Source organism: Anopheles darlingi, chromosome 3, assembly GCF_943734745.1.
Source record: "Anopheles darlingi chromosome 3, idAnoDarlMG_H_01, whole genome shotgun sequence".
NCBI classification, from domain to species: Eukaryota; Metazoa; Arthropoda; class Insecta; order Diptera; family Culicidae; genus Anopheles; species Anopheles darlingi.
In genome coordinates, this window is record NC_064875.1 from 55,647,042 (window position 1) to 55,671,041 (window position 24,000).

At 49.1% G+C, this 24,000-nt stretch overlaps 1 protein-coding gene across 2 annotated transcripts in view; it reads left to right on the forward strand.

Moving 5' to 3' along the window:
- Positions 1-1,329: 1,329 nt before the first annotated feature.
- Positions 1,330-24,000, forward strand: part of LOC125955024 (feline leukemia virus subgroup C receptor-related protein 2) — a 29,995-nt gene continuing 7,324 nt past the window's right edge. Inside the window, exons 1-6 of one of the 2 annotated variants that reach the window (XM_049685839.1) lie at positions 1,330-1,435; positions 1,778-2,375; positions 10,716-11,677; positions 11,940-12,054; positions 14,781-14,883; positions 16,397-16,621. In XM_049685839.1, the coding sequence (XP_049541796.1) occupies positions 11,536-11,677; positions 11,940-12,054; positions 14,781-14,883; positions 16,397-16,621 (585 nt within the window). In that variant the 5' untranslated portion in view covers positions 1,330-1,435; positions 1,778-2,375; positions 10,716-11,535. Of the gene's footprint in view, positions 1,436-1,462; positions 2,376-10,715; positions 11,678-11,939; positions 12,055-14,780; positions 14,884-16,396; positions 16,622-24,000 lie in introns of those variants that run through there. The other variant, XM_049685838.1, reaches the window with a different exon arrangement.

Genomic DNA, 24,000 nt, shown 5'->3' on the forward strand with positions numbered 1-24,000 from the left:
TACTTAAGCAGCTGCTACAGTTGGTTGCACACCACCTGGGGAAGTTACTGAAGTATTGAAGAATTTATGCTGAGTTCTTAAAGCGTTGCCATCCACAAACAAACCATTTAAAGGTACAAACTGGAGTAGAAGTTATTAGAGCGCTATAAAAGGTCCTTATTTCCCGGGGAATATCCCATGAATCATGTGGTCGAATCGAGAGACGCAAACAAAATCATTCTTTAAAAACGCTCGGCAGGAGATCCTGAGCCCCCCCCCCTCGCGGTTGCTTGTGAGTAAACAAACACTGCAAAATCGAAAGGAGGTCGTCCCTTTGAGCAAACAATAACTTCACCCTCCCCCCCCCGGGGTGGAGTCCTGCTATGTGCGGTCGATTTTCGTGGGAACATTTTTACCAACGTTCAACCGGCCGAAACCAGGCGAACAGGACGTTGGTGCTCATATTATACTCAATCATTTATTTTTAGCACAAATCGTACGCCGTACGCGGAAGTCGATTGTAAGCACACGAGAACACACACACACACTGGCAGGCTCCTGATCTCCTGTTGCGTGGTTCACCCCTTCTTTTCAAACGAAGACGTGCGTGCCTTCGTGTATGGTAGCGCGGGAGGGGGTTTCGTCCTGTCTGGGGCATGTGTTGCCCCTTTTCGATGGTTCACGAGTGAGCACGTGATACGCTCCCGAAGGCGACTTCCGACCTTCATCTTTCAAACGAGGCTACACATCCCGTGAGAGCGACTCCTGATGCGCATGGTCCACAGATGAAGCAGACGAGCCCGCGAGAGAGAGAGAAAGAGAACGAGAGGACAATCTGTCAGATCTACAACATATAGTGCTGTGATTGTTTGTGGGAAGCTGCACGCAGCTTCTGTAGTGTTTTTTAAAGTTACTTTTCCGTTTTCTTTAACAACACCACGTGGAATCGCACGGACTACACGATTTTCAGTAACAGCTCGAATAAATTGCCTAACTCCAGGAGTATGCTACAGTGCGGTGCGGTGCTGAGCTGTTAGCAACGACCAGCAACACGAGGAAGGCTTTGTACGGTGACCATGGCAATGGAGCATGGCCAGCATGACGCTGCTCTCAACGCGCGTGGTAATGCACAATACGAAGTGTGTTGAGCTCGATTAGAACCGATTCCGAGAGCGAGAGAGCACCAATCGGTAATGTGCACCGTTTCGTAGGCCACGGCTGATAACACCGACAGCCAGAACACGCCGCCAACAGTGTGACGGTTGAGTTCAGCAGCAGCAGCAGCAGCAGCAGCAGCAGTACCAGCAGCTCGAACAGCAGCAGGTTGTAATTTCCTTGGGTACAGGGTTTTCCCCTTTTGAACGAGGGTCACCAACCGGTTCAACCGGGGATGCCTCGGACGCGTACCAAGCGCACTCGCTCCGTAACGGTCTATCAGTGAACACGTGCTTCCGCGGTGAGCTATCAAGTATTCCACGCGTGACAAACAGACCCCTGAACGCGGTGGTGTCTGTCTGTCATGTCAACGCGAATTGCTTCACTTCGGGAGGGCATCTCTGAGAAGAAGCTTCTTCCTGAAAGTGAAACTATTTACAGCCACAACGAAGTCTCACAGTGAAGTGATTGATGATAGCGTACGCAGGTGTCCGATAAGCGCCACCACTCTCCACTTCACCGAGGGGTTCATTTGAAGACACTTTTGCAGCCACAGTCAGTCGCATTGCCCGCAGTTTCTCATTAGGCTCATCATCTGTGTGGGTGCCTGTCTGCCTGTGTGCATGCCCCCTTCTCATTACAGCGTCTGCCAGCGGTCTCGACAGCCAACCAGCCAGTTTCCTTGCCAGTGATCGCGCGATCACTTTACACACAAGAGTGTTGGTGCGAACCCTTTCTGCCCGACAATAGACGCCAGGACGCAGGGACTGACGAGGATTGTCGAGCGAGGTGATAACGGTGGTTTGCAAAACGAGTGTCTGTGCGCGACTATAATAACCCATTCGATATCAAAGGCGCAGGCCGCGGCCCGGGGGCCATCGAATTAGTCTGCGTTGTCGTAGGAGCAATTAAACGGTTAATACAACGGTCGTGCGATAAGGCGCAATCGGTTGGAATCGGTGGTCGCATGATTTGGCAATACGGAATCAGCTGTTCAACCATTGGTCGCACACCAACACGCCGCTCCGTAGCGCCCTTTGTACTGCGCCCCAGGGCCACTCGCCTGTGGCGGCCACTGATAGTGATTAGTGTGTCTAGCGAGCGCAGAGTGTGCGTGTAATGATCCGAGCAGTGGTCAAACAGTGCGTGAATGATTTGTTTTGAATGCAGCTCGTAGCAAATCCGTAGCGATCGTACTGGCCGCTAACCGTCGCTAGTCACTCCGGCGCACCTTGAATACCGTAAGTCGTTAAAGAGTTGCAGAGTAGCATTTGATGTACGCTTCCACGAGGGGTTTTGTTTTTTGTTTTTTACAAACAACACTTTCTGGCACGTTATGCACACACAAACACACACAGGCGCACGCACGCATGTTCGTGCACGTGTGTCGAGTAGGTTAAATCTTGAAGTCCATCATCACCAACTGTCGGTCGGTGTGGCATTCCCCGAAGATCAACATTTGCATATTTAATGTTTCAATTAAAAAGGAACAGATTAGTCCGTCAAACGAACGCCGCAACGGTGTCGGTGACGAATTTGCGACTTGAGACGCTTGCCGGTTAGCTGGGTTGAGTCACCTTTCCCAGGAATGAGGTGCGGCTGTCAGGCTGGTTTTGGAAGGCTAGAAATTATACAAAAGAAAAAAAATCCCAAGCAGAAATGCTGCGATGAATAAGTCATTATACGTGCACCTGTACGGGTGTCTTGAGCTTGAGATCCCGAGGCGGTGGTACGCTCCTCAACGGGGGGTTTTCATTATTTGCGATTTCACTCCCTCTGTCACCGTTGCATAATCTCGAGAACGGTGCAAGATCCCGATGCCGATCGATCGATCTTTGAATGAGCCACCGCCGGTAGACCGGTGAGTTCAAGCACTCAGCTCAGGTTTTATCTGCTGCTGCTGCTGCTGCTGCTGCTGCTGGTCTCCTCCAATACCGGTGCCAACGTGACGAACAATCGATTCTCGTGTTTAAAAATAAATCTCAGTCCCCCTCCGGCCCCGAAAGGCAGACAATTCCATGCATCTCGGCTGCTGCTGCTGCCTCTTGGCATGCGGTTCATGCGCCTCCCCCTCCACTGCTCACTTCGTTAGTTCGTGCCTAGAGCCAAAGTTGTTTCCGCTTCGAGCGAGGTTTATCCGATCGGCATCGGCAGCACGGCCGTCGTCGGGACAGCGGGATGTCGTGTCGCGGGCCGGGGTAATCAGCGCGATCGATCACAGCACAGGCTATGCAATTTTGTTGCATCGCGTGCATCACCCACGTGCATCACCGTGTGCTACCACCACCACCACCACCACACCTGCGATTGCGCCTGTGCTCATCAATGTCAATCATTGATGCACACAGCCTGAGACATCATTAGAACGCGCAGTAGTTAATAGTAGAACCATCGGTGGAATCCCTCCGAAGGAATACCTTCGCGCGAGAATGACAGCGGCCTGTGTCGTGTTCAATCTCGTGCCGTGATCTAAACTGTCGAGCTGCCGTGACAATTCATGGAGAGGAACAGCGCTTTAAATCGTTCCATCGTATGTGCTTCGAGCCCAGTGCGAAAGACAATCAAACGAAAGAAGGGTTCAGAGCTCAGTTGTGGCCTCCCAGTGGGTATCATATATCCAGCTCCACGCCCCACACAACTCCTGGAAACTGCTATTCTATTTGGCAAAACCTAATGTCGCGCTGGGGTGCACAAACAAATAGCGTGGCATCGCTGGTGTGTGTGTGTGTGTGTTGCCGGACCCCGGAGGGTGTACCCAATTGAATCCAATTCTCTGGATTACCCCGGCCTACGAGATAATCGCCGTACCATAATCAGACCAGTTTATGGTCCCTCCCTTCCCCCCCATGTGGAACCTCCCCACGAGGGGGGCCTAGATTAGAACCGTTCACCTTCGTCGGTGCCGGTGTGGCCTTCGTATCATAAGCATACCGCAACAGCGGACCCGGCCGGCCGGGGCTTCTCGGTTCGGTGCTCCTCGCCAACGTTGGCCTTGATATTGTCCTTCTAAATGAAGTCTTCCGGATCTTAACTTTCTCCTTTCTGCTTCTACAGAACGGCCATTTTACAAATATATCATTCGTGCATCGAGAGGAGAAAGTATTTTTATCACCTGGAATGAATTTACGATTACGAAAATTTGGCACATTTATCACGCCAGCAGCACCAGGGCCAGCGCCACCCGGTGTATGTCTGGTAATTTTAAACTTTTCTTCTCCTCCTGGGTCATCTTCTTGGGTCGGCTGTGTCGTAAGGAGGGACCAGGAGGAAAATTGTAAAAGTAATTACTCACCCAATGAACGATCGTTTTACGGCGTTAGCGTTGGCAAAGGTAAGACGAATTTACCCAAAAGGACGACACCTGGGAGGTGGGCATTGGGGGAGTCAAATTGTCCGCCTTAACTTTGGTGACCTTGGGGAAGCCCGCCAGTGGCCGCCAGACGCCCTTTAATTTAACGATAATTGTACGAAACGGTCACGGATCACGTAATGCGATGCCCAGTAGTTTCATTGCCAGTTTGACAAACAACGATAAATAACGAATTTGAAATCGTTTCGTGCTCACCTGGCCCACCCCCGCCCCCTCGGACTCCCGGCTGTTGATAAATGATTTTCCATTCGCAATGATTTGGAAGCCGCTTCGGTGTTCGGTCCAACAATTGGAGAAGTGGCCGACAGCGACAATTTGCTGGATTTTTATTAGCTTTCGTCAGCCCACTGACGTCCGAATGTCATTATGTTGTTGAGAGGTAGACCAGACGTCAGCCGAACCGTGGTGTTATCGTGGTTCAGTACTGTGGCCACGGCTACTAGTCGCCGGCTGCCGCAGGGAGCTTTCAAATAATAAAATGAATCTCGCGACACAACGCCGGTCTTGGATAAAGTGGGAACGAGGACAGGGCGCGAAAAGAATCCCCCCCTTAGCCAAGGCGAGGAGCATAAGAAGGAGCCAGAAACAAAGTGGAATCTTCTTCGGACAGGTCTTCCTCCGGCGAAGGATGAAGGAGGTATTAATTTTCCTTCCATTTCCGCTACTCCGCCAGCTCACGAGGTGTCGGCATTTTTATGATGGCCTCGATGCCTCCCCATCGCCACCATCATTTTCACACGCCAGGCTGATGCCTGCCGTTGTGTTGCTGTCTGTGTGTGTTTGTGAACGACACTTTTGGAATAAAATGGCCAAATAAACTCACACCCAATGGTGTTTGAGAAAGAGTACGAGACGAAGGGGACACCGTTTTCTGTTTTACGCGAGCACAGCATGGCGCTCGGCACGTTATGCTTTGTTGTTGAAAGTGTGTGCCTTCGGCATACCCACCAGAGATGATCTGGAATTCGTGGGATTTTTTTTTTGGTGAAACTAAATTGATGATTAAACACTTTTAACAAGTTTAGTAGGAAGTTTAAGAAATTGAATTTTCCACTCGAATGAACGCAATCATCGCACCATTCAGCCATGACGGAGCGAGCGCATTGGTCGGCTTAAGGAGCGCTAATCCTCCCTTTTCGGGCAGCGGGAAGATTATCGGCTTTTGGACAACGAGAGGCTTTGCGAGAGATAATTTCATTAAATTGGGGTGGTACAGTTACATGTAAAAAAGGTGTGAAAGTGAGCATTATCCTTGTTTAATCCGCGTTTTTCAATCTCCCCTCCCAAAAAACACGCCATGAAACTGTGACGACAATTCCTTAGCAACATCAATTTCCCGTTTGAAATCGCTTTTTTTGTGTTTTACATTTCAATTTCGGTGAAAATCTGTGCATTTTGTGGAAATTTAAAATTACACTTTTCGACACAAACGGATGAGCTGGACAGCCGGAATTCCGTTGCACCTCAAATGCGCCGGTTGCAATTAATGCAACAGAGTGCCACCATCCTGGAAAAGCGTAGTTAAACAGCACGGTAAAACTGCGAAAAATAGCAACAAAAAAACCAGGCAATGGAGACGCCCCACCAGGCAATGGAGACGCCCCAACAGGCAATGGAGACGCCAGGCAATGGGATGATACCAACCGGGTGAACGTAACTACCGCCGTGGCCACACCATGGAGTCAATTATCATCAGGCTGCTGGCTGGCTCATTCTGTCAGCTTTTTCACAGAAATATAATGAGAAAATGGATACGTGCCTGTTGCCCACGTTCACGACCACAATTGCAGCGTAACGGAACTCTTCTTTTTTTCATTTTGACGGAATCTGCGTAACAATTTACGACGAGTCATCCACGACGATAAACGAGTTGACCGCAGTGAATATTCAATTTGTACGTAATTTAACTAGCACTAGCGAAAAGTAAGGCAAAAGTTTACAAAAGCCCTCCAATTATAAGAGTTGGAAGCATACGGCAGTTGGTGAAGTATTCATTCCCTCCCTGGTGCTACATCTTTATCGAACAGTGTCTTTGCGTGTCGGGACTTCACTTTAAACAAGGCAGAAGACTTCTTCTAAAGAAGCTACCTTCCGGTCGGAGAGTTCAGGAAAATGGTTGTTTGTGAATAAATCTCTTCCTACAAAAGCCGAAGCAAGAAGTCCTGAGCGAGTGAGGAAATGAGAAAAGTTGCTAAAGCGTTGGCCAAGTGACCGCGATACCGGGGCGAGTGTGGAACGGAAGAAAAATGGAACGTAATTCGTTCTGCGCCCGTTTCATTTCCTGGGGGACGACAAAACTTGATTCCGAAGTTGATTGCCGTGGAAAGAACGATCGTTCTCCATCACTTTATTTGTCTATTATTTATCTTCTCTCGGGGGTTTGTGCGCGTGTTTGTGGTTGTGTGCCGAGACGAGACAATTTGTAATGATTGTGCTGGGCGTATAATTGAGAATGTTTGGTCATTAGTTAACTGATCAGTAGTAGAGAGCGAGAGGCGGTGAGCTTCATTTTCATTCAGCTACTTGTCTTGCCTACTATGCTAGGGACTCTGCTAATTCGGCCCCAAAAGACTGCTGATGCAGCGGTTCACATGCCCGGTGCCGTTAGCGTGATGAAGTGTGACGATGAGTATGAATGATCCATCATGATCTGCACAATTCATTGAGCGGCTTTTTCCATGGAACGATTAGAGGAACACACTTCTATCTCACCAACAACCAAGACCCACCCCGTAAAACGGATCCATAACGAAGCTGTTGAAGTATCAGCAAAAATGAATGAACAAACACCACACCATCGGGCGAAGATCAAAGGGAATGCTTGGCTGGCTTGCCGGTGAGCGACAACAGCTTCTTACGCAAAGGGACCTCTCCAGAGCGAATGGAGGAAAAGTAGCTTTTCAAAATGTGGCTTGTAGTCTCGTCCCTACGTCCTACGGTTGGTGTGGTTAGCTCCTTCAACTGGTGATAAACTATGTCAAGGGGAAGGGTCCCCCGATTTTCCGGTTTCCGCAGCATTCTTTCTCCGTCTCGCACTCGTCGACTGTCCCTTGGAGTTGAATGGGAAGCACGCAATAACATAGACACAAATCATTCGACGTTGCTCGCACTGCTCGCATTAAAAGCATGCGGAAGAGGAAGTGAAAACATGTTGCTGCTGGTCGGGACTTCCCGCAAAGAAAGACCTTGATTTAGGAGCGAACACCAGTACCAATGCCGGTCGACAGCAATTCCTTAAGAAGCCTTCGTACGAGCCTTTTTCGTGCTTTAGCCCAATTTGCACCCGAAATAGGAAGTGTATTCCTCTCTAGCAGAGCACTCTTTAGTAAAACGAAAACATGTGGCATTGGGTACGAGAGAGTCATCTGGGGCGGCCACTCGACATTGGAATTGAAATTTTAACCAAATAGCAAAGAAACGAGTTATGTCAGAATTGTGACGGCGTAGAAAAGCAGGCAAGAATCCACAATTCGGTGCTAAGTGAAGTGAACCTTGAGCTGCAGCTCCTTCTGCTTGTTTCCGGTAACTAAGGATTAGTAGGATAGTGTTAGTGTAGGTTTATCCTATTAAAACCGACAGAAATTGTTGCCTTGAGAGGGAAGGAAGTGTTTTGGAAGGAACGTTGCTAGGTTAAACATTTCTAGGTCGTATTTTGGGTCGAGCATACTTCAGCGAAAGACTGCAAATTTGGATTAAGCTGGTGGAATGGTTCCACTCGTCTGCCATTTAGCATGAGATGGAATGAAATCCTTGGAAACGAACCTCGTCATCTAGGAAGAGGACGCAAAGTGCTCGCGTATACAAAGGATGTAACTGATAGCTAAGAGTACATAAATCTGAGACTCTCTTCAACATCATGCCTCTTCCCCGATCTTGAAGTGTGCATTTCTCTAGAATTATCCAATGTTAGAGCTGTCAAACCATGTCATGTACCCTTATCCATCGGTGCCCTTGAGTCATTAACTCCTTTTCGGGCAAGGTGTTAGTGTGCCTTTTCAACAAGGGTTGAATAATGAATTCCATTCACCTGTCGAAAAGCAGGGAGGGAGGAGTGTTTCTCACGACAACCGGTGGGCCACACGCTGTCGTCTGGTAATCATTGAACATTATCGCCCCGCCTATCTTTCAAGCCACGGCCCATAAACGTTTAATTGATGTACGACCCTCCAAGGTGTAAAAGGTATCACACGCGCCCAAGTCTATGCAGGTCGGCGTCGTGTGTTTGGGATCACTTTGACAACAGATCTCTCTCACTCGCTAACTCTGTGCTACTTTGATGTAATGTCAATTTACATTTAATTGTTCCAGAAACCCTGTGTTTGATTAAACGCTCCGAGCATGCGCTGCCAGAAGCCATGCTGGATGGCCATAATAAGAAATGGCAAAACTTCTCCTTTTTCCAAACCAAACAAATGTCGCGCGTTGCGGGTGTGGGACGGGACGGGACGGGACGCGGGGGACGAGAAATGGTTTTTCATCCACCTCTTCAAGGGCGTGCAAACAGCGTCTTTTGCGCCGTGCTGTTTGGTGGCCACAGACAAGCTCTCGAAAGCTGCCAAAGAAATCCTAGATGCCGCGAACAATAGCGTACCGAGGATGATGGGTTTTTGGTACTCCATACCGGCTGCAAGCTGCCGTGCGGCCGTGGAGTGGATTTTTTATTTAAGTTGTTATTGAAAAAGTTGTAGCTTGCTTATAACACACACACACACACACACAAGCGGACGGCCAGCTGCCAGCTGTTCGAGGCAGGTTTCCCACAAAGAAAGACGGTAACAAGATCAGTACACTGCTGCAAAATGTCACAAAACCAAGGGACTTGAAGCGATGTAAAGCCCTTGTCAGGAGAGTGTCGTATCTTTTATCTTAATTATGACAGAGGTTCTGGTGTCGCGGGCGAAAAATAAGCTCACTCGTTCAAGTGATACCATCGTTTACGCGGTGGACGTGAGACACCGTGAGTTCTGGTTCCAGAAAGCCACCTCAGAGAGAGAAAGAGAGAGAAAGAGATCGAAAGATCCTTAAACGCTTGCTTGTGAATCGTGTCACGTGGCAGCAATTGCAGTTTGTCCAGTGTCCCGGGAACGTGCCGCGATTGTTACTAATGATCGCTTTCCGAAATGGACACCCGCTAGAGACCCTTTTTGGGCAGGAAGAAGTGGCGTTGGTTGGTTGGCCGAAATTTCCCCTGGGCAGGACACTTTTCTGGCCATCCGGCGATTTTATCCAATTTTTGTCATTCTAGACGACGTGCGACGGGGTCCGGTTCTTGGCCCGGTTGTGTAACGGTTACTTGTAGAGCTCACGCTTGCACGTGCAAAGCAGTCCGAAGACGAAGAGCATAAATTCTCACAAATCCTCCTCCGAAGTGATCCGGCGAGCTGCAGGAAAGTGCAACATAAGACCTGCTTCTCGGCATGATTCGGAAGGAACTTTCTCTTGCCAGGCAGGCCAGGCAGGCCGTAGGTTCTTCTCTCTTTTTACGACCAGCCAACTCTGCCAATCATTGAGCTCATAGTTTCGCAATGACGTTGCACGATGGAGACGAAGTAAATGGCGTTACACCAGCGTCACCAGCCGTACCGCGGGCTCTCCTCGGCTTTCTGTTTTATGTTCAGGGTTATAAAAACCCCTCCTTAAGTAAGCCAATTATTTCCACCACAGTTCATGCATCCTGGGGGAGCGCTTGCTAAATCGGGATGAGGATGAGAATCGTTTAAAAGCCGGACAAAAAGATGATGGCGTAGGCAACACCTTCCAATCATCTGGCAAGAGTTTCTGCTGCTGTAAGTAAGTCACAAAAACGGAAAACCCTCGTCTTATGTTGTACAAACGCACACACACACACACTCACACACTGCACTGCAGGCATTATTCATGAGGGTAAACATTACAAACTTTAAAATTAAAATCGATAAATCGTTCTGCACTCACGCGCACAACCGTTTGGGGCCCGAGCTAGACTGTCACATGCTGTGCCACCGACAATGCTCGATTGAGTTTATGTGTGGAGCTTCTGCGAATCTGCTCTACCAGTTCTGCTACCGAAAAGGTTCTGCTTGCCTTTCAGCAAATGCCATTGTCTTAACCCTACGTGTGGAAAACGTTCGTTCTCCGTTCCCGCACACCGTAGATGACTTTAGTGTTAAAAATCGAATAAAAGCTTATTTTGTGTGCTTTCTCTTTCTTTTTTTATATCTTTCTTCTACAGCTTCTACCAGCACCATCACATCCTTCGAACGGGCAACTGTGCAACGCTCGATCCCAAAAATACTCGGAGACGAACACTTTACCGCGAACGGAAATTCCATTACCCAGCGCACGATCCCTCACCACGTGGCCAGCAGAGTGCACTTTGGAAAACACCGACAACCACGACCACAACCACAAAAAACCGCGCAAAACGGGCACGTTTCCCGGCTCTACCAAACGCCGATTAGTATCCCGCTGGCTGGCGGATCGCTGGCCGGAAAGCAGAGCAAATGCAGCCGGACGAAATAAATCAATAGAACTCATTTCATTATTAATAAGCAGCAGCAGCATTCCTGTGTGAGCACGCGGTTTACAGGGGATTAAATTTGGCGAGCCCCCAACACACACACACACACACCCACACAACATTTGCCGAAAGCGGAATGCAGATGCACTTGCGGATGTTGGAGAACGAGGCACCAAGAAACTAGACTGAAAACACCACCCCCGGTGGTGGTGTCACGCAGATCTCACGCGGAGCAACATGACAATAAATCCTGTACCTTGCCACCGTTTTAACTACTCTGAACTGCAGCTGCAAGTTTGCTGCAAGAAGCAGTAAAGTGTCCTTTTAGAAAAGTTGAAATCTACAGCAAAGCTCCCCCGAGGAACCCTTTTGCCCCGGTGTGCAGTCGGGAGTGAAGCTGATAACCTTACCGAAGGAGCAGCAGAGAAGTTGGAAAGCTCGGTTTGCTTTCACTAAGAAATAAACTCAAAAAAAATCGAAGAAAAGTTCTCCTACCCCTACCTACCAGCCCAGTTCCAGCAGTTGAAGAGCGATGGATCTGAAACACTCGAACGTACCGGAAGTGACGGTCGTGGCCGACGCTTACATGCCCGGGAGCAAGTCATCGGATTTGATCAAACCGCCGGTCACCAATGGATCGAGTGCGACACTCGACAAGCCCGCCCTGCCAGCCGGTAAGCGAGTTGGTGTAGTTTGTGATTGCATACTACCCAGTTCTTCCTCCTTTATCATAACTAGATCCTAGCTATCTCGACCATATAATAAGCATTTCGGGAATATCCCTCGGGATAGTGTTGCGTGAGTTTCGCGAAGAAGATTTAACTTTTCATCGTCTTAGCGCGCATGCTGTCTCTTATCCGACTATCAGCTACTTCTCCATGCATACCACGTGCCGAATGTTTTATCCATTTCGTCTCCTCTCCTCCCCTTCCTCAGGTGAGTTCCGGATGTACAAGCGGCGCTGGCTGGTGCTGGCCCTCTTCGTAATGTATTCCGCCTCGAACGCGCTCCAGTGGATCCAGTACAGTATCATCGCCAACATCGTACAGCGGTAAGTCCTCCGCACCCCCTGCATCCCTCTCTTGTGTTACACACCACGATACGCTTCGCTGCCGTACGCGCGCTGTTAAGCTGCTTTCACATCGAGCGCGTTTAAACGCCACTAATAGACGCAGCAGGTTTTTTGACGCAGAAAACACGGTTGTATCACATCAAAATATATGGAAGTGTTCACGTAACGCACCGAAAGCTATTTTTTTGGGCTTTTGAAGAGCTTAAAAGTTGGCGTTTTTTTGGGATCTGTAAAAATCTACAGATTGTGGCAGGTTCTGAGCCGACTGTAGCAGGCTACGCAAGCAAGCCAGCGTTGCCCTTTGGTTTTGCAATTTGTTTTGGCAGGAATGTGTTGAAATCCGGGTAATAACTGTTTTGCGTGAAGATTAAACTATTTATCATGATTTGATAAGGTGGCGGTAGTGATATGGTGCTATTTTTCGTGTATTTTAAATCGACCTTCGCGCACCCTAGGTGTGAACAATAAATTAAGCTTTTGCGTCAAAAAACGCCAACTTTGGCGTTTTTAAAAACGCGTTCGATGTGAAAGCAGCTTTATCGTATCGTTGGTGCCCAAAAGTGGTTCCCCAGATTTTGGCTCCAGCATGTTCGAACGTCTGCTCCGTGGTGTTTGGCATTCTTTTTCCGCGTTCCGGGTCCCTTTTGTTGACTGTCGACGACGCCGACGAACCCGAGGTGGTAGGGGTCCTTCTAACCTTTCCTTGATTCCCACTCGAACCGAACCGAACCGAACCGAAGCTGCCGTGTTTGGTGTTGCACAATATTGGCCCTCAACCCACAGAATGTTGACCTACGCGGTGCGACGAAAGATCCCCAAGGTGGTGATAGTGGGTTCGCGCGTTTTTTTCCTCACTCCTGAGACCCGACCCGGAGACCATTGGAATTGGCTTCTTATTGTATTTGCCCTTTTAGGGGAGCCGACCCAACGCAAGAACTAGCACCTGGCGAGGAAAGCGTGAAAATGATCGTCAGAATGGTGGGAAAAAATAAATCCTCCAAAAATCGGAAAACGCCAAGGATGCGGCGGGCCCCATTCCAGGTTGTTTGGTTTTCATCGCAATGATCAGATACGACCAGCCAGCCATACTAAGGATGAGTTGGGCTTATCTATACATCGGGGGAAGGAAGAACCGGCGAATCATGTGATCTTGTGCAGCCGGCACACAGCGGTGTGAGGACCTGCAACATGCCGACCAAATGGGGATCCTACCCAAGCACCCAAGCTCACAACACAGAACATCATTCTCCATGGACCCAGGAATCCATGGTTGGAAAGAATTTAAAATAATATTTCCCCTTCGGTGACCGGCAGCAGCAAGAGTGGCGTTTGGTGGCGACGGGGAAATAAATTAAAGGAAAACAAGAGGGAGAAACCCCGCTCTGGTTCGGATATTGCTTCGAATTGGGACGAACGACGGTCGGTGGCCTTTCGTCGTTGTATATTCTCCGTTTCGCTTGATGCGATTTGGTTGCAACAGATTTGAAAAAGGTTATCTGGAAATAGATTTAAGAAAGCGGATAATCCTCACCAGGCTACCGGCTGCTGGAGATGCTGTGCCGTTGGATAAATGGAAAAAGGAGATTCTAGTGGATTTAAGATACTATCCGCATATCTAGCTGGATGGTTGGAACTCGAAAAATCGTTTAATACAAAGCATAGGGTACTCGATAAAAAAACCCTCGTGACTTAATATGAAGATCACGGCCATAGCTTACTAAATAGAATAAATCTACATCATTCCATAATTACAACATTATCAGAAGAGCTATCAGGATACTGTATCCGATGCACAGTAAATAGCAACATACTATCAGCGGCTCTCGGATATCCATCCACTCGCCATAAAGCGACTACTAGCATCCCTGATAACTATAATCAAATCCTACGAGGCATTTAATTAGCCACTCGATAAATCTACTCTGCGTACCTCTCGCTCCACTATCCACTCCTAGTGGGGCTCCAAACGCACCTCGGGCATCTATTTCCGGATCTGTAAGCACCTGAACCGAACCTCGAGCATTAGCGGTAACCGATGCTTCTCACCTCTCGCTCTAGGGAGGGGGAGTTCCACTTCAAACAAAGTGACACCAGTGGTCGTTTTGCATCCAGAGGGATATGTATTGACCTTTCCATGGAGATGAATGGCACAGCACAGATTGACTATGACCTCGGAACGGAAGGGTGTGTGCGTGTGTGTGTGTGTGTGTCGATGGAAATTCGATTTATGAAGCAATTTTCCACCGTTCACTGGTTCGCTACACCTCTCGCCGATGCCAATCGATTCAATTAAGCATAGGCCATGAAGGTCATATTGCGCTAGTAGTCGACTCGACTGTCGGTAGTTGGTTTGTAGTAACTACACTGTTCACGTCACATACCACCACCTTCACCTATTCCGGGGAAGGTGGTTCAATTTAATTAAAACTCTCAAAGCCAAACACGTCAAGTCCATCTGTCCCGAACAGCGAGCATGGCGCAGTGACCACATACATGAAATGATGATTGAAGTTAATGTCGGCCTCAGGTGGCCTACCTCTCTCTGGTCACTCACTCACATTCACTTTCTTTTTTTTCCATTTTTTTCCGGAACCCCATCCTCGTCATCTGCATTCCGTGGTAACAACATCCGGAATTTACCAAAATTGCATCACGCGCTTCTGATGTTCCGGAATGTTGCCTGGTCACCAACACCACCACCACAGATACTACAACATCACCAGTACCTGGGTCGACTGGACGTCGATGATATTCATGATACTCTACATTCCGCTCATCTTTCCGGCCAGCTGGATACTGGATAAAATGGTAAGTCCCCTGCTTCGCCGTGGTCAGTTGCCGACGCCGGTGCGAACCGCGCGCGCGCGTTGACCAACTAATTCGGAATTGCCGACCCCCGGAATCTCAATCGTCGTAGTGCCAACCGTCCGCCCGCCCATGTCAATGTTTGTGGGAATGGCGGCTGGTTGCGTTTGATGTGCGGCGACCAAAGCGAGGAGCGCCAGAGTTGGTCAATTTCGGCACTCAGGGACCGCTGCATTCATTCGCTATTTTAAATGAAAATCGGCTCGCACCTCATTCCAGTGCTTGTAATGCAGATTCCGAAAGGGGGGAGGGGGAATCGCCAAAGCGTATCCTCCGGTGCCCTCTCTCCATGCTGCCGCACTTCACTGTACACTCCGGTGGCCTGGATTCGCGAAATCAATTACGGAACACGCCATCACCAGGCGGATAAGGCGGCTGGTGTGCAGATCCTGGCCTATTTTTAGCTAAACACAGGTCCGGCGCTATGGACAGTGTTTTGCAATTATCCATCTCAGGCCAAAGTCAGGTCTGGTGGAGGACTATGGAAAATTCGTGGTGCCCAGTTCCGAGTATCGATTTGTGTTAAATTTTTGGATTATACCTAGAACGAGCACAGGCCAAGGACGACGCCACATGCAGATTAAGTTTAGTAGAAAACAACTCGTTAAAATTATACAAAATGGCCAGCTGTAAAATTCTAGGAACCAGGAAAGCAAGCTTCCACTCAAACCCAGCATTCCTCTGCCAGGAACACAGAAATAGAGAATTACATTACAACGGTACATTGGTGACGTGAAGTGGTGGTCCGCATCGGGTACCATCTGGCGTTGACGCTTCACTTGAAGTTGCCACTTCGATTGTGCTGACTCGTTCGCAGTGTCGCTCGCCAGTTACAGAACTCGGATCCGAGGCCTTATCTGCAGCAGCTAGATGTCGAATGCAAATAGATGCATCCTGTAAGCACATTCCGGCCATCGCTCGGAATCCTCGCGGTGCTCTATGCTTTCCGGAGTTTAGCTTTAGTTTCAGAACATTGCCAAACCGCCCAGACCGTATGATAACCGGTGGGGGCGCTGCCGTGAGCATAGCATAGCGTGTGATGGGAAGTGTTTCCTCATTTATTTTAATGAGATAAGATCTCGAAACAGTCAGTCGTGGCCACGCATACGGACGACACCGGTACTCATCCACTCGGGAATTATTGAAACAACCGGTGGGCGGCCAGAACTACTGGCTTGCACGATAGACGCTCCCACATCCTGGCCAGTTGAATGCTTTTGGCCGCTTTTGAATGGCGTTCTGCTTTATTGTGCAAAGGATATCGCTGTCCGTGTGCATAATGGCCGCAAATGCAACAGGCCGGAACAAGAAGAGAGGTGGAAGTGCAATCCGGAGTGCGATCCGTTTTCGCCATTCATAATTCTCCTTTCAGCAGGATTAACGGGCATTCCGGCATTGTGAGCTGCTCGCACACAGAACATAACCAAACGGCGTGCTTTTCTCACATTCTACGCAGGGTCTTCGCATCGCTGCCATCGCCGGTGTCCTCGGTACCTGTCTCGGCGCCTGGGTCAAGTGTTTCTCCGTCAGTCCCGAGCTGTTCTGGGTCGGCTTCATTGGCCAGTCGATTGTGGCCGCCTCGCAGGTCTTTATCCTATCGCTACCGGCCAAGGTGGCCGCCGTCTGGTTCGGTCCGGATCAGGTCTCGTCGGCCTGCAGCATCGGCGTCTTTGGCAACCAGGTGAGTACCTCGCGTACGCCGTAAGAAGTCCGTCCAGTGTCGTGTCGGAGGGGCGGGGTGGGGATTTCCAGTTCCAAAGCGAAAAACTTTTCCATTTCGGTCGTCTGCACCTAATTCATCATCACCCACGGGGGTGCTATTAGCCAACGACGTGACGCTACCGCCACCACCACCACCACCACCGGGACCAGCACCGGAAGACAACTTGCGTGGTAAAAAGCTGATAATCCGCGTCACGTGTACGAGGGAGGAACGATAAATCTTTGTCTCACCACTTGCTCCCAAAAGGCTTTTTGGTATTTTGTGGTGGTGATGGTGTGACCTCTCACGAGTGCGCCAGCCGTCATCATGTCGCCCATTCGAATCGACATCGACTTAAGCGGCTCGGCGCGGCTGCATCCGGGAGGAGAAGTGCAAAAGCACTTTGCGATGCTACTACTGAGAACTGAAAAGAGGCAATTATGCTTTCTAAGTCGTATCCGCCATTAGCACCCCTGGGGTGTGTGTGTATGTGTTAAAAGCCGGGAACAGTATGGTACGTGTTTTAGGTAGCTTCTTCTATAAACGAATGCCGTACCTTGAGGTGGTTGAGTACCAAGCACCACCATGCCTCGGTTTTGGAAAGGAAATTATTTTTTAAAGAAACAAACCATAGCAGCATGCATCCCATAGCATGAGCATCGGCGTCAGAGGACATTCAAAATAGTACTGCCACCACACAGAACCACACGGATGATAGCCACCATTTGCGCTATTTGTTTCTGCCATTCGCATTTGTAAGCAGTAATTGAATGCCGAAGCGAAGCGAGTGGTCAGCGCGCTAACTTTGTCCTTTCCACCCCCCCCCCCCCCCCCTCCCGGTGACCGCTGCGGAGGAGGAGGCCATCTTTAAACCACCGGACCACCGGATGTGCACCACCTTGGACTCCCAATTGTGGTTCCCCGCACAGTCTGCACCGTAAGCTTCTTAGCGGCCGATTCACGAACCGACTGGTCAGCATTACAACCAGCGGCCATAGCGCCAGGAAAGTTTTGCTTTCCATAAATAATGTTTCTGCAACATGTTGTCGTCATAGTTCTGGTAGTAGATACGGGTCTCCAGCCACATATTCCAGCAGCAGCCCGGAAAGGACGCTCTCTCTCTCGCTCTCTGCAAGCAGCGGCACCAGTGAGTCATCGGTTATCACACAGCTGGCAGCTGGGTGTATTATTCTAAAAAATAAATAAAGCGCAGAACAAAAAGCAAAACAAAAACAAACCGAAAAGGGGAGGGTACGAGGAATAAAACCAACCGGAAGTGGAGTGCGCGAGACAATTTAATTCATTTGTTTCCATTGTTGTTGCTGAATGGAATGATGCTTTTAATTGCAATCGTTTCGTGCACAATGGACACCACACCACGAGGATTCATCCTCCCGCTTTTGTGAGGGTGGTGGTGGAATTACAAAAGAAAAAGAGCGGAGTCTCGTCCTGGTCGATCGCAGCCATTCCGACGAGGGTATCGACAGCGAATTCATTCCATTTCAAAATCGTAATGCTCTCTTTCTTCGCCAACCAATTCCGAAGACAAAATGGAGCAAGCTAATTGGCCTCATTGGCACACACACACACAAAATGGTACAATCGATCGATGCTTCATTAGCTACGATCAATCAGTTTCCAACCGAAAACAACTGCTTTAAAGACAAACTTTTATTTCGTCCTGTCATGAACCCCCCTCCGGGTGGGTATGAAATTATGCGCTCTCATTTGTTGCCTGTGCCCTTCCATAATTCAGCCGGAATTCATCATAAACGTAATAAATAAATAGCATTCCAGCCCACTTGCTGCTGTGTGCTGGATTGCACATCAATTTGCTGTTAATTATATGTTCATTCATGTTGTTCCGCTGCCGCATAGCGTTGCTGTCCGGCAGAAATCCATAGTCATAAGATGGTCCCGACCGACCATCACATCCGTCATCCTTTTCCATCAGCTCCTCTCATCCTCATCATCATCATCATCATCATCATCATCAGCATGGTCACCGCCTGGCTTGGTCGTGATGGTAACGATGAAAAATCGGTTGGCTCAATCGAGCGGAAATGTTATCGAAAGTTCAGAGCGTGGCACGGAACTTCTTGGCTTTCTCTCGAAGCGTGGCTCATGGTGGAAAAGAGGAAAATTCCCCGGACCCCCCCGGATTGTGCATTATCCGGGCTGCCTGCTGCGCCCCCCTTCGTCTCATCGTCATAACAGCATGATGATGCGAAGCAAGCGGTCCAACGGAATTGATCCTTTTTCTTCGTCTTTCTGGTGTAGGCCGTAGGCGATGACTCCAATCAAAGCAACCAACGCAGCAAACAGTGTGCCGGGTTGATTGGTCGGTTGCGCTGGCAACGTCCAGAGGGAACGAAGGATTCTGAAAAACTATCCACGGTCAAATGAGTTTGACGTACGAGGCCCGCTCCAACGGAAGTTGTTGATTACTTAGTTCACCATCACAGATAGTGTGTGTGTGTGTGTGTGTGTGTGTGTGTGTGTGAGTGAGAGAGAGAAAAGGGAAAGCGGGAGATGCGGGTTCATTTTCATTGTTCCGGACTTTTATCCTTCCCGTTAGAAGCGGTGCAACGGTTTAGCGATAAAGGATAAGAATCGGGGATAAAGTGGCCGCGAAAAAAAAAATCTCCAAAAGTGAAGAAGCTTGGCCGAGCCGGTTCCGCTCATTTTTCCGCTCCAAAAAAGGGCTAAGAGGCTACTAAATTGGCCATAATGAGCGTGTAATGAAACAGCCGTCAGTTGCTAGAGTGTGTTTGCTGCTTGGTTGCCTCGATGATGCTTTAGTGGCTCGAGTGTTTGACCTGAAGAGATGTAAACTACACTCTGACTACCGATCCGTTCGCTATACAGATAAGTTTCTGTTGACTATATATATACTCAACCGAATACATCCTCCTTTGGCGTGCGCTGGCACGTACACCAAAGCGCTCTCGGTTCTGAATTCCACAAACTCTCGCGCAAAAAGGGCTTATTAACTTATGAGAAGTTTGGTTCTTAACTATTCCCTTTGCCTTCCTTGCCGCAACAAGAGTCAACAAAGCACAAGCCGAAAGGGGGGTTTTACATGCTTTCGCTCCGAACTGCGCGTAATGAGCTTCAACTTCCGGAAGAGGAGCTCTTACTCCGCTTTTACGACGACAACCCATCAAGCGCGGAACGTAAAATCCGTACGCAGCCCAAAGCCAGGCTTTGTGGGGACGACACAACACCCTACACTGCCTTGCTGTCTGTCTGTCCGTCTATCTCTGTCTGTAAGCGACATAATCATCCTCCAAAGCTGGATGAAAGCAGTTTGCCACAGAGAAAAGACCGCGATGAACTGTAAGCTTCCGGCAGAATTCCACGTGTGGTGCGCGCTTGCTAGTTACTCGCACGTCACCCGCGCGCTCGCTGAGAGATGGATGGAACGACGTGGAACACATCGAGAACGCCGTGGTGAAGGTGGTGGCATTTATGCTAATTTGATGATCCCGCGGTTTCCGGCGTGGTGCACACACACACACGTGCTAGTAGCTAGTGGCTTTAGCTCGCGAAAGCTGCTCTCCTCGTACCTTACGCTCTGCTTTCATCCCACTTCAAGTTGCACTTCAAGTCTTTAACCGCAAGCCCATCGCGGGACTAGTTTTTACCTCAGGGAAATCGATTTCCACGTGAAAATGAGGATTCTCTGGTTGGGGGGAGCGAGGGATGGAAAATTGAATTTCGCATTTGCACGTGCCACTTCCGAAAAGAAAATTGATTTTCGCGGCGCCGTGTCGCGTTGTCGCGCTTATTCCCCTCCCTTTGGCACCTCGTGACCTCGTGGTCTTGTCTTGTGTCGAATTCGCAGTGATTTGCATTGGAATCGAATTTCCACGACCGAGCTTGAGAAGAGCTCTATTAAATTTCGTGTTTGCAATGGCCACCATTGTCACCGACAACGGTGCTATATGTTTGCCTTCAAGTCATGATTTTGTTTTCAAGTTGAAGTCCTCGAGATTAACAAGGAAACAGATTTTCCCTTTTTCGAATCTCGTAAGACACGCGGGACGTGAAAAGAAGTATACCACAAGGGTGTTAAAGATAGTATTGCTAGAGGCGCCTCTTGGTTCGGTGAATACTAATGAATCGCCATTCCCGGTGACCGCATAAAACACTCGAGTGCGCTGCTCTGTTGCTTTCCATCGCTTCTCGACCACCACCCCCTAAAAGCACTAATTATGCCAACCTCTACCAACGGCACCGGATCCGTATCTCCGATTTTGGTGGTCCTCTCTTGCTCCGGGATTACGATCGCTGCTGGTGGTGAGGTTCGGGCTGCGTCCTTCACGAAAACTAATCTGCGTCAACTGCAGACGAACCAGAAAATGGAAATCATCACCATCGTCGTCATGGTCGTCGTCGTCGTGGTCGTCGCTAGCCCGGTTGCCAATCGGCTGTCGCACAGTTGGTGTGCTACACATAGACAGAGCCCTCGTCCTGCTCTGCGTACCATGTAAGCCCACTGGTGCTGGTGGATACGAAAAACTGATTTATCGCACCATGTACACGCCCGGTTAAGGGGTCTTGGCTGATGGTGTGCGCTTTCAAAGGATCCACGGACCAACCCCGACTCGACCGCATGTGTGTTTGTTAGATTGCAACAACCACGCGCCTGTCGCGGCGTCAGCTGTTCAGAGGATGCTTGTGCCATTGATTATCACGACCGCTGCTTTCGCTGGCATGCTGCTGGATATATCAATTCCAATCTCGGCCTCTCTGTGCCTCTCTCCCTCGATCAATTCACTCTCTGGTCGATTCTTTATCATTTTTGTACGTGAAAAGCACTTCATTTATTCCATCTCGAGTGAGTGGGTTTTCGGGTTTCGATGAAGGCCCAAGAAGGAAAACGACGTTCCGTTCCGGATTGAACGGAAAATGGAATTCACAAGAAAAACGCTCGAAAGGACACACTAAACTAAACAAAGCCAAAAATGGTGGCAAGGGGAATATAATAAAGCATTTCCAGAGTGCTCTTCCTTGCAGAGCGACCCAGGCAGATTCCGCTCGACAACATTCCCTCCCTCCCCGGTGGCTAGAGATCATTCTTTCCACCTGGCCGATGCCGGTACTCGATTCGCCCCGAGAGTGTGGCAGGAATAGATGAGCGCTGTCGAGCGTAAAAATTGCTTACTGGCCGTGCCACGGTTCGACTTGTGTTTGTATTTACCCTGCGTCTGTTGTTCTCACATACCCGGAAGGCATTCGGAGGACGGATACCGACTGATGCAGCATTGAATCCAGCACTTTTACGTCCTGTGAAGCGAGCTTCCATCGATGGTTTTAATACGAATATAATGTCGATACCAATCATTTAAGTGTAACGTTCCGATACGAAGCAATCGATTGAATTGACCGGAACCGTCTCCATTTATGAGGAGTCCCGTTTGCAAACAGGGACTTCCGTAGTTGCAAAATGTATGCATTTTATTAGTTTCAATTAGAGCTCCGTTGTTGTGCCTCGCTCTGTTTCGTTTACCTTTTATGAGAACATATGCGACTCTCTTTATCGTAATTGATTAAAATGAACTGACGGACTGAATGCCATCAATTTCAACTACCTGCAGCTGACTGTGCAAACTGTGATTTTTACTGCAAAACATAAACTTCAAAGAGTGTTCTGCGCATCCATTTTCGTTTCAAACCTTTTCCCAATATTCCGGTGGACCCGGACCCCGGTCCGAGCAATTGTCCTGCCAGATAGGTCCATTTGATTCACATGAATTCACTGTCAGCATATTACCTTTTTCGTTCTTCCGAAGAAGCTGAAGTTTAGTGACTTTAAAAAAAAAAAAAAGGAAAACGAAAAGCGATAACACCGACCACCACCGACCGATCCCTTTTTTTTTTTGACGCGTAGCGATAGAGCAACCAAGCAGTTCCCGTAAATGGGAGTAAGCTCGATGGCAGAAAAAATAGTTTTATGGCTCAGCGTAAACAGCGTCCGTCCGTGCTCCGTCCGCTGAGTGTGAGTGTCCATAGCCAACGATCACGTGCAACAGCTATCTGGTCTGGACACAAGCTTTCCCCCATTCCCCTAAAAAAAAACTCCTGACAACGCAACGTGGACGGATCCAAAATTCCAAATCCGACGACAACGACGACAACGGCGATGAGGATGGATGAGGATTATTTGGTTGGGGAGGACCTATTGATGGCAGAATATTGCGACCGAAGCAGAGGTATCGGTGCTTATGGGTTTCGCTTCTGCAGCCCATTCGTCTGCGTCAGCCAGGCGGGTGGCGGGTAAGCGGTAAGCGGTAAGCGAGCGAGTTCTTGAGAGTTGCTCACTTGATCCAATCCGTACGCCGATTCTTAATGGCCGAATGGTAGCGTCCCGTGGATAGCATTCCCGTTCACCGGGATTGTCAACCTTCCTCGGGATATCGAATGACGAATATTGTTCCCCATTGAGCGATGGAAATTGAGTTCTGTCTGGCTGAAAGTAGCTTCGCCTTTTCTCTCCTTTGCACCTTTCGCCATTCTTGGAATTTTTCTACCATTGGGAGGGACGAGACCTACATGCAACTCTTACCCAACAAAAGCACTCCCAAGCCGATTACAGGACCTCGACGGCGTCCGTCGTCGTCGTCGTCGTCGTCTGCAAGCGCTTCTTGGAATGCAATCCATAAAGGAAATCAGAACGAACGAACGAAAATGGGGTTGGTGCTAGGCTGTGGATGATCAGGCACAACCCGTGAGGGAAGGGGACTGGTCCAAGTCCTGGTTCCGTACTTAACTACCTCCTGGGTACCTGGGCTGGACTGCTTCAAAGAGGTTGCCTTCAGACCGAAGGGGGCAATTGTCCTGTAGGTCCAGGAATCCATTTAGATAATGCAATGCATGCATCCCAATGGTCCCATCTCGGTCCTTGGAAACTTTTCCCTTCGTCGAACCTCGAAGCTCGTAGTCACCGTCGTATCGGTATGATGGTGGAGGTTGGATTGCAAAAAAGCTTTTACTACAAATTATGCTTGCATGGGCAGTAAGTTTAGATGCATTTTCCCTCTCTACTGGAATGAACTCCAGGTACTGACATACAGCAAGGTAGTGGCCGAGAGTTAGATGCACAGCTATGGGCACACAGTAAATGAGCTAGAAGCATTCCGTATGCCTGTCTGCTGGATCGGTACGACGCTTGCCAGGAGTCTTTGAAGCAAATCACTGGCGATCTCCCGACGGGGCAGTGAGGCAATTGTAGGCCAAGGGAATCGAAGCGATTAATAGCGTACAAAGGGCTAAAGCTTTCTGCTGACGAGGACCGGTTTTGCTATTTTCCTTCGAAGCGACGACGACAACGACGACAACGACGCAGTGCCATC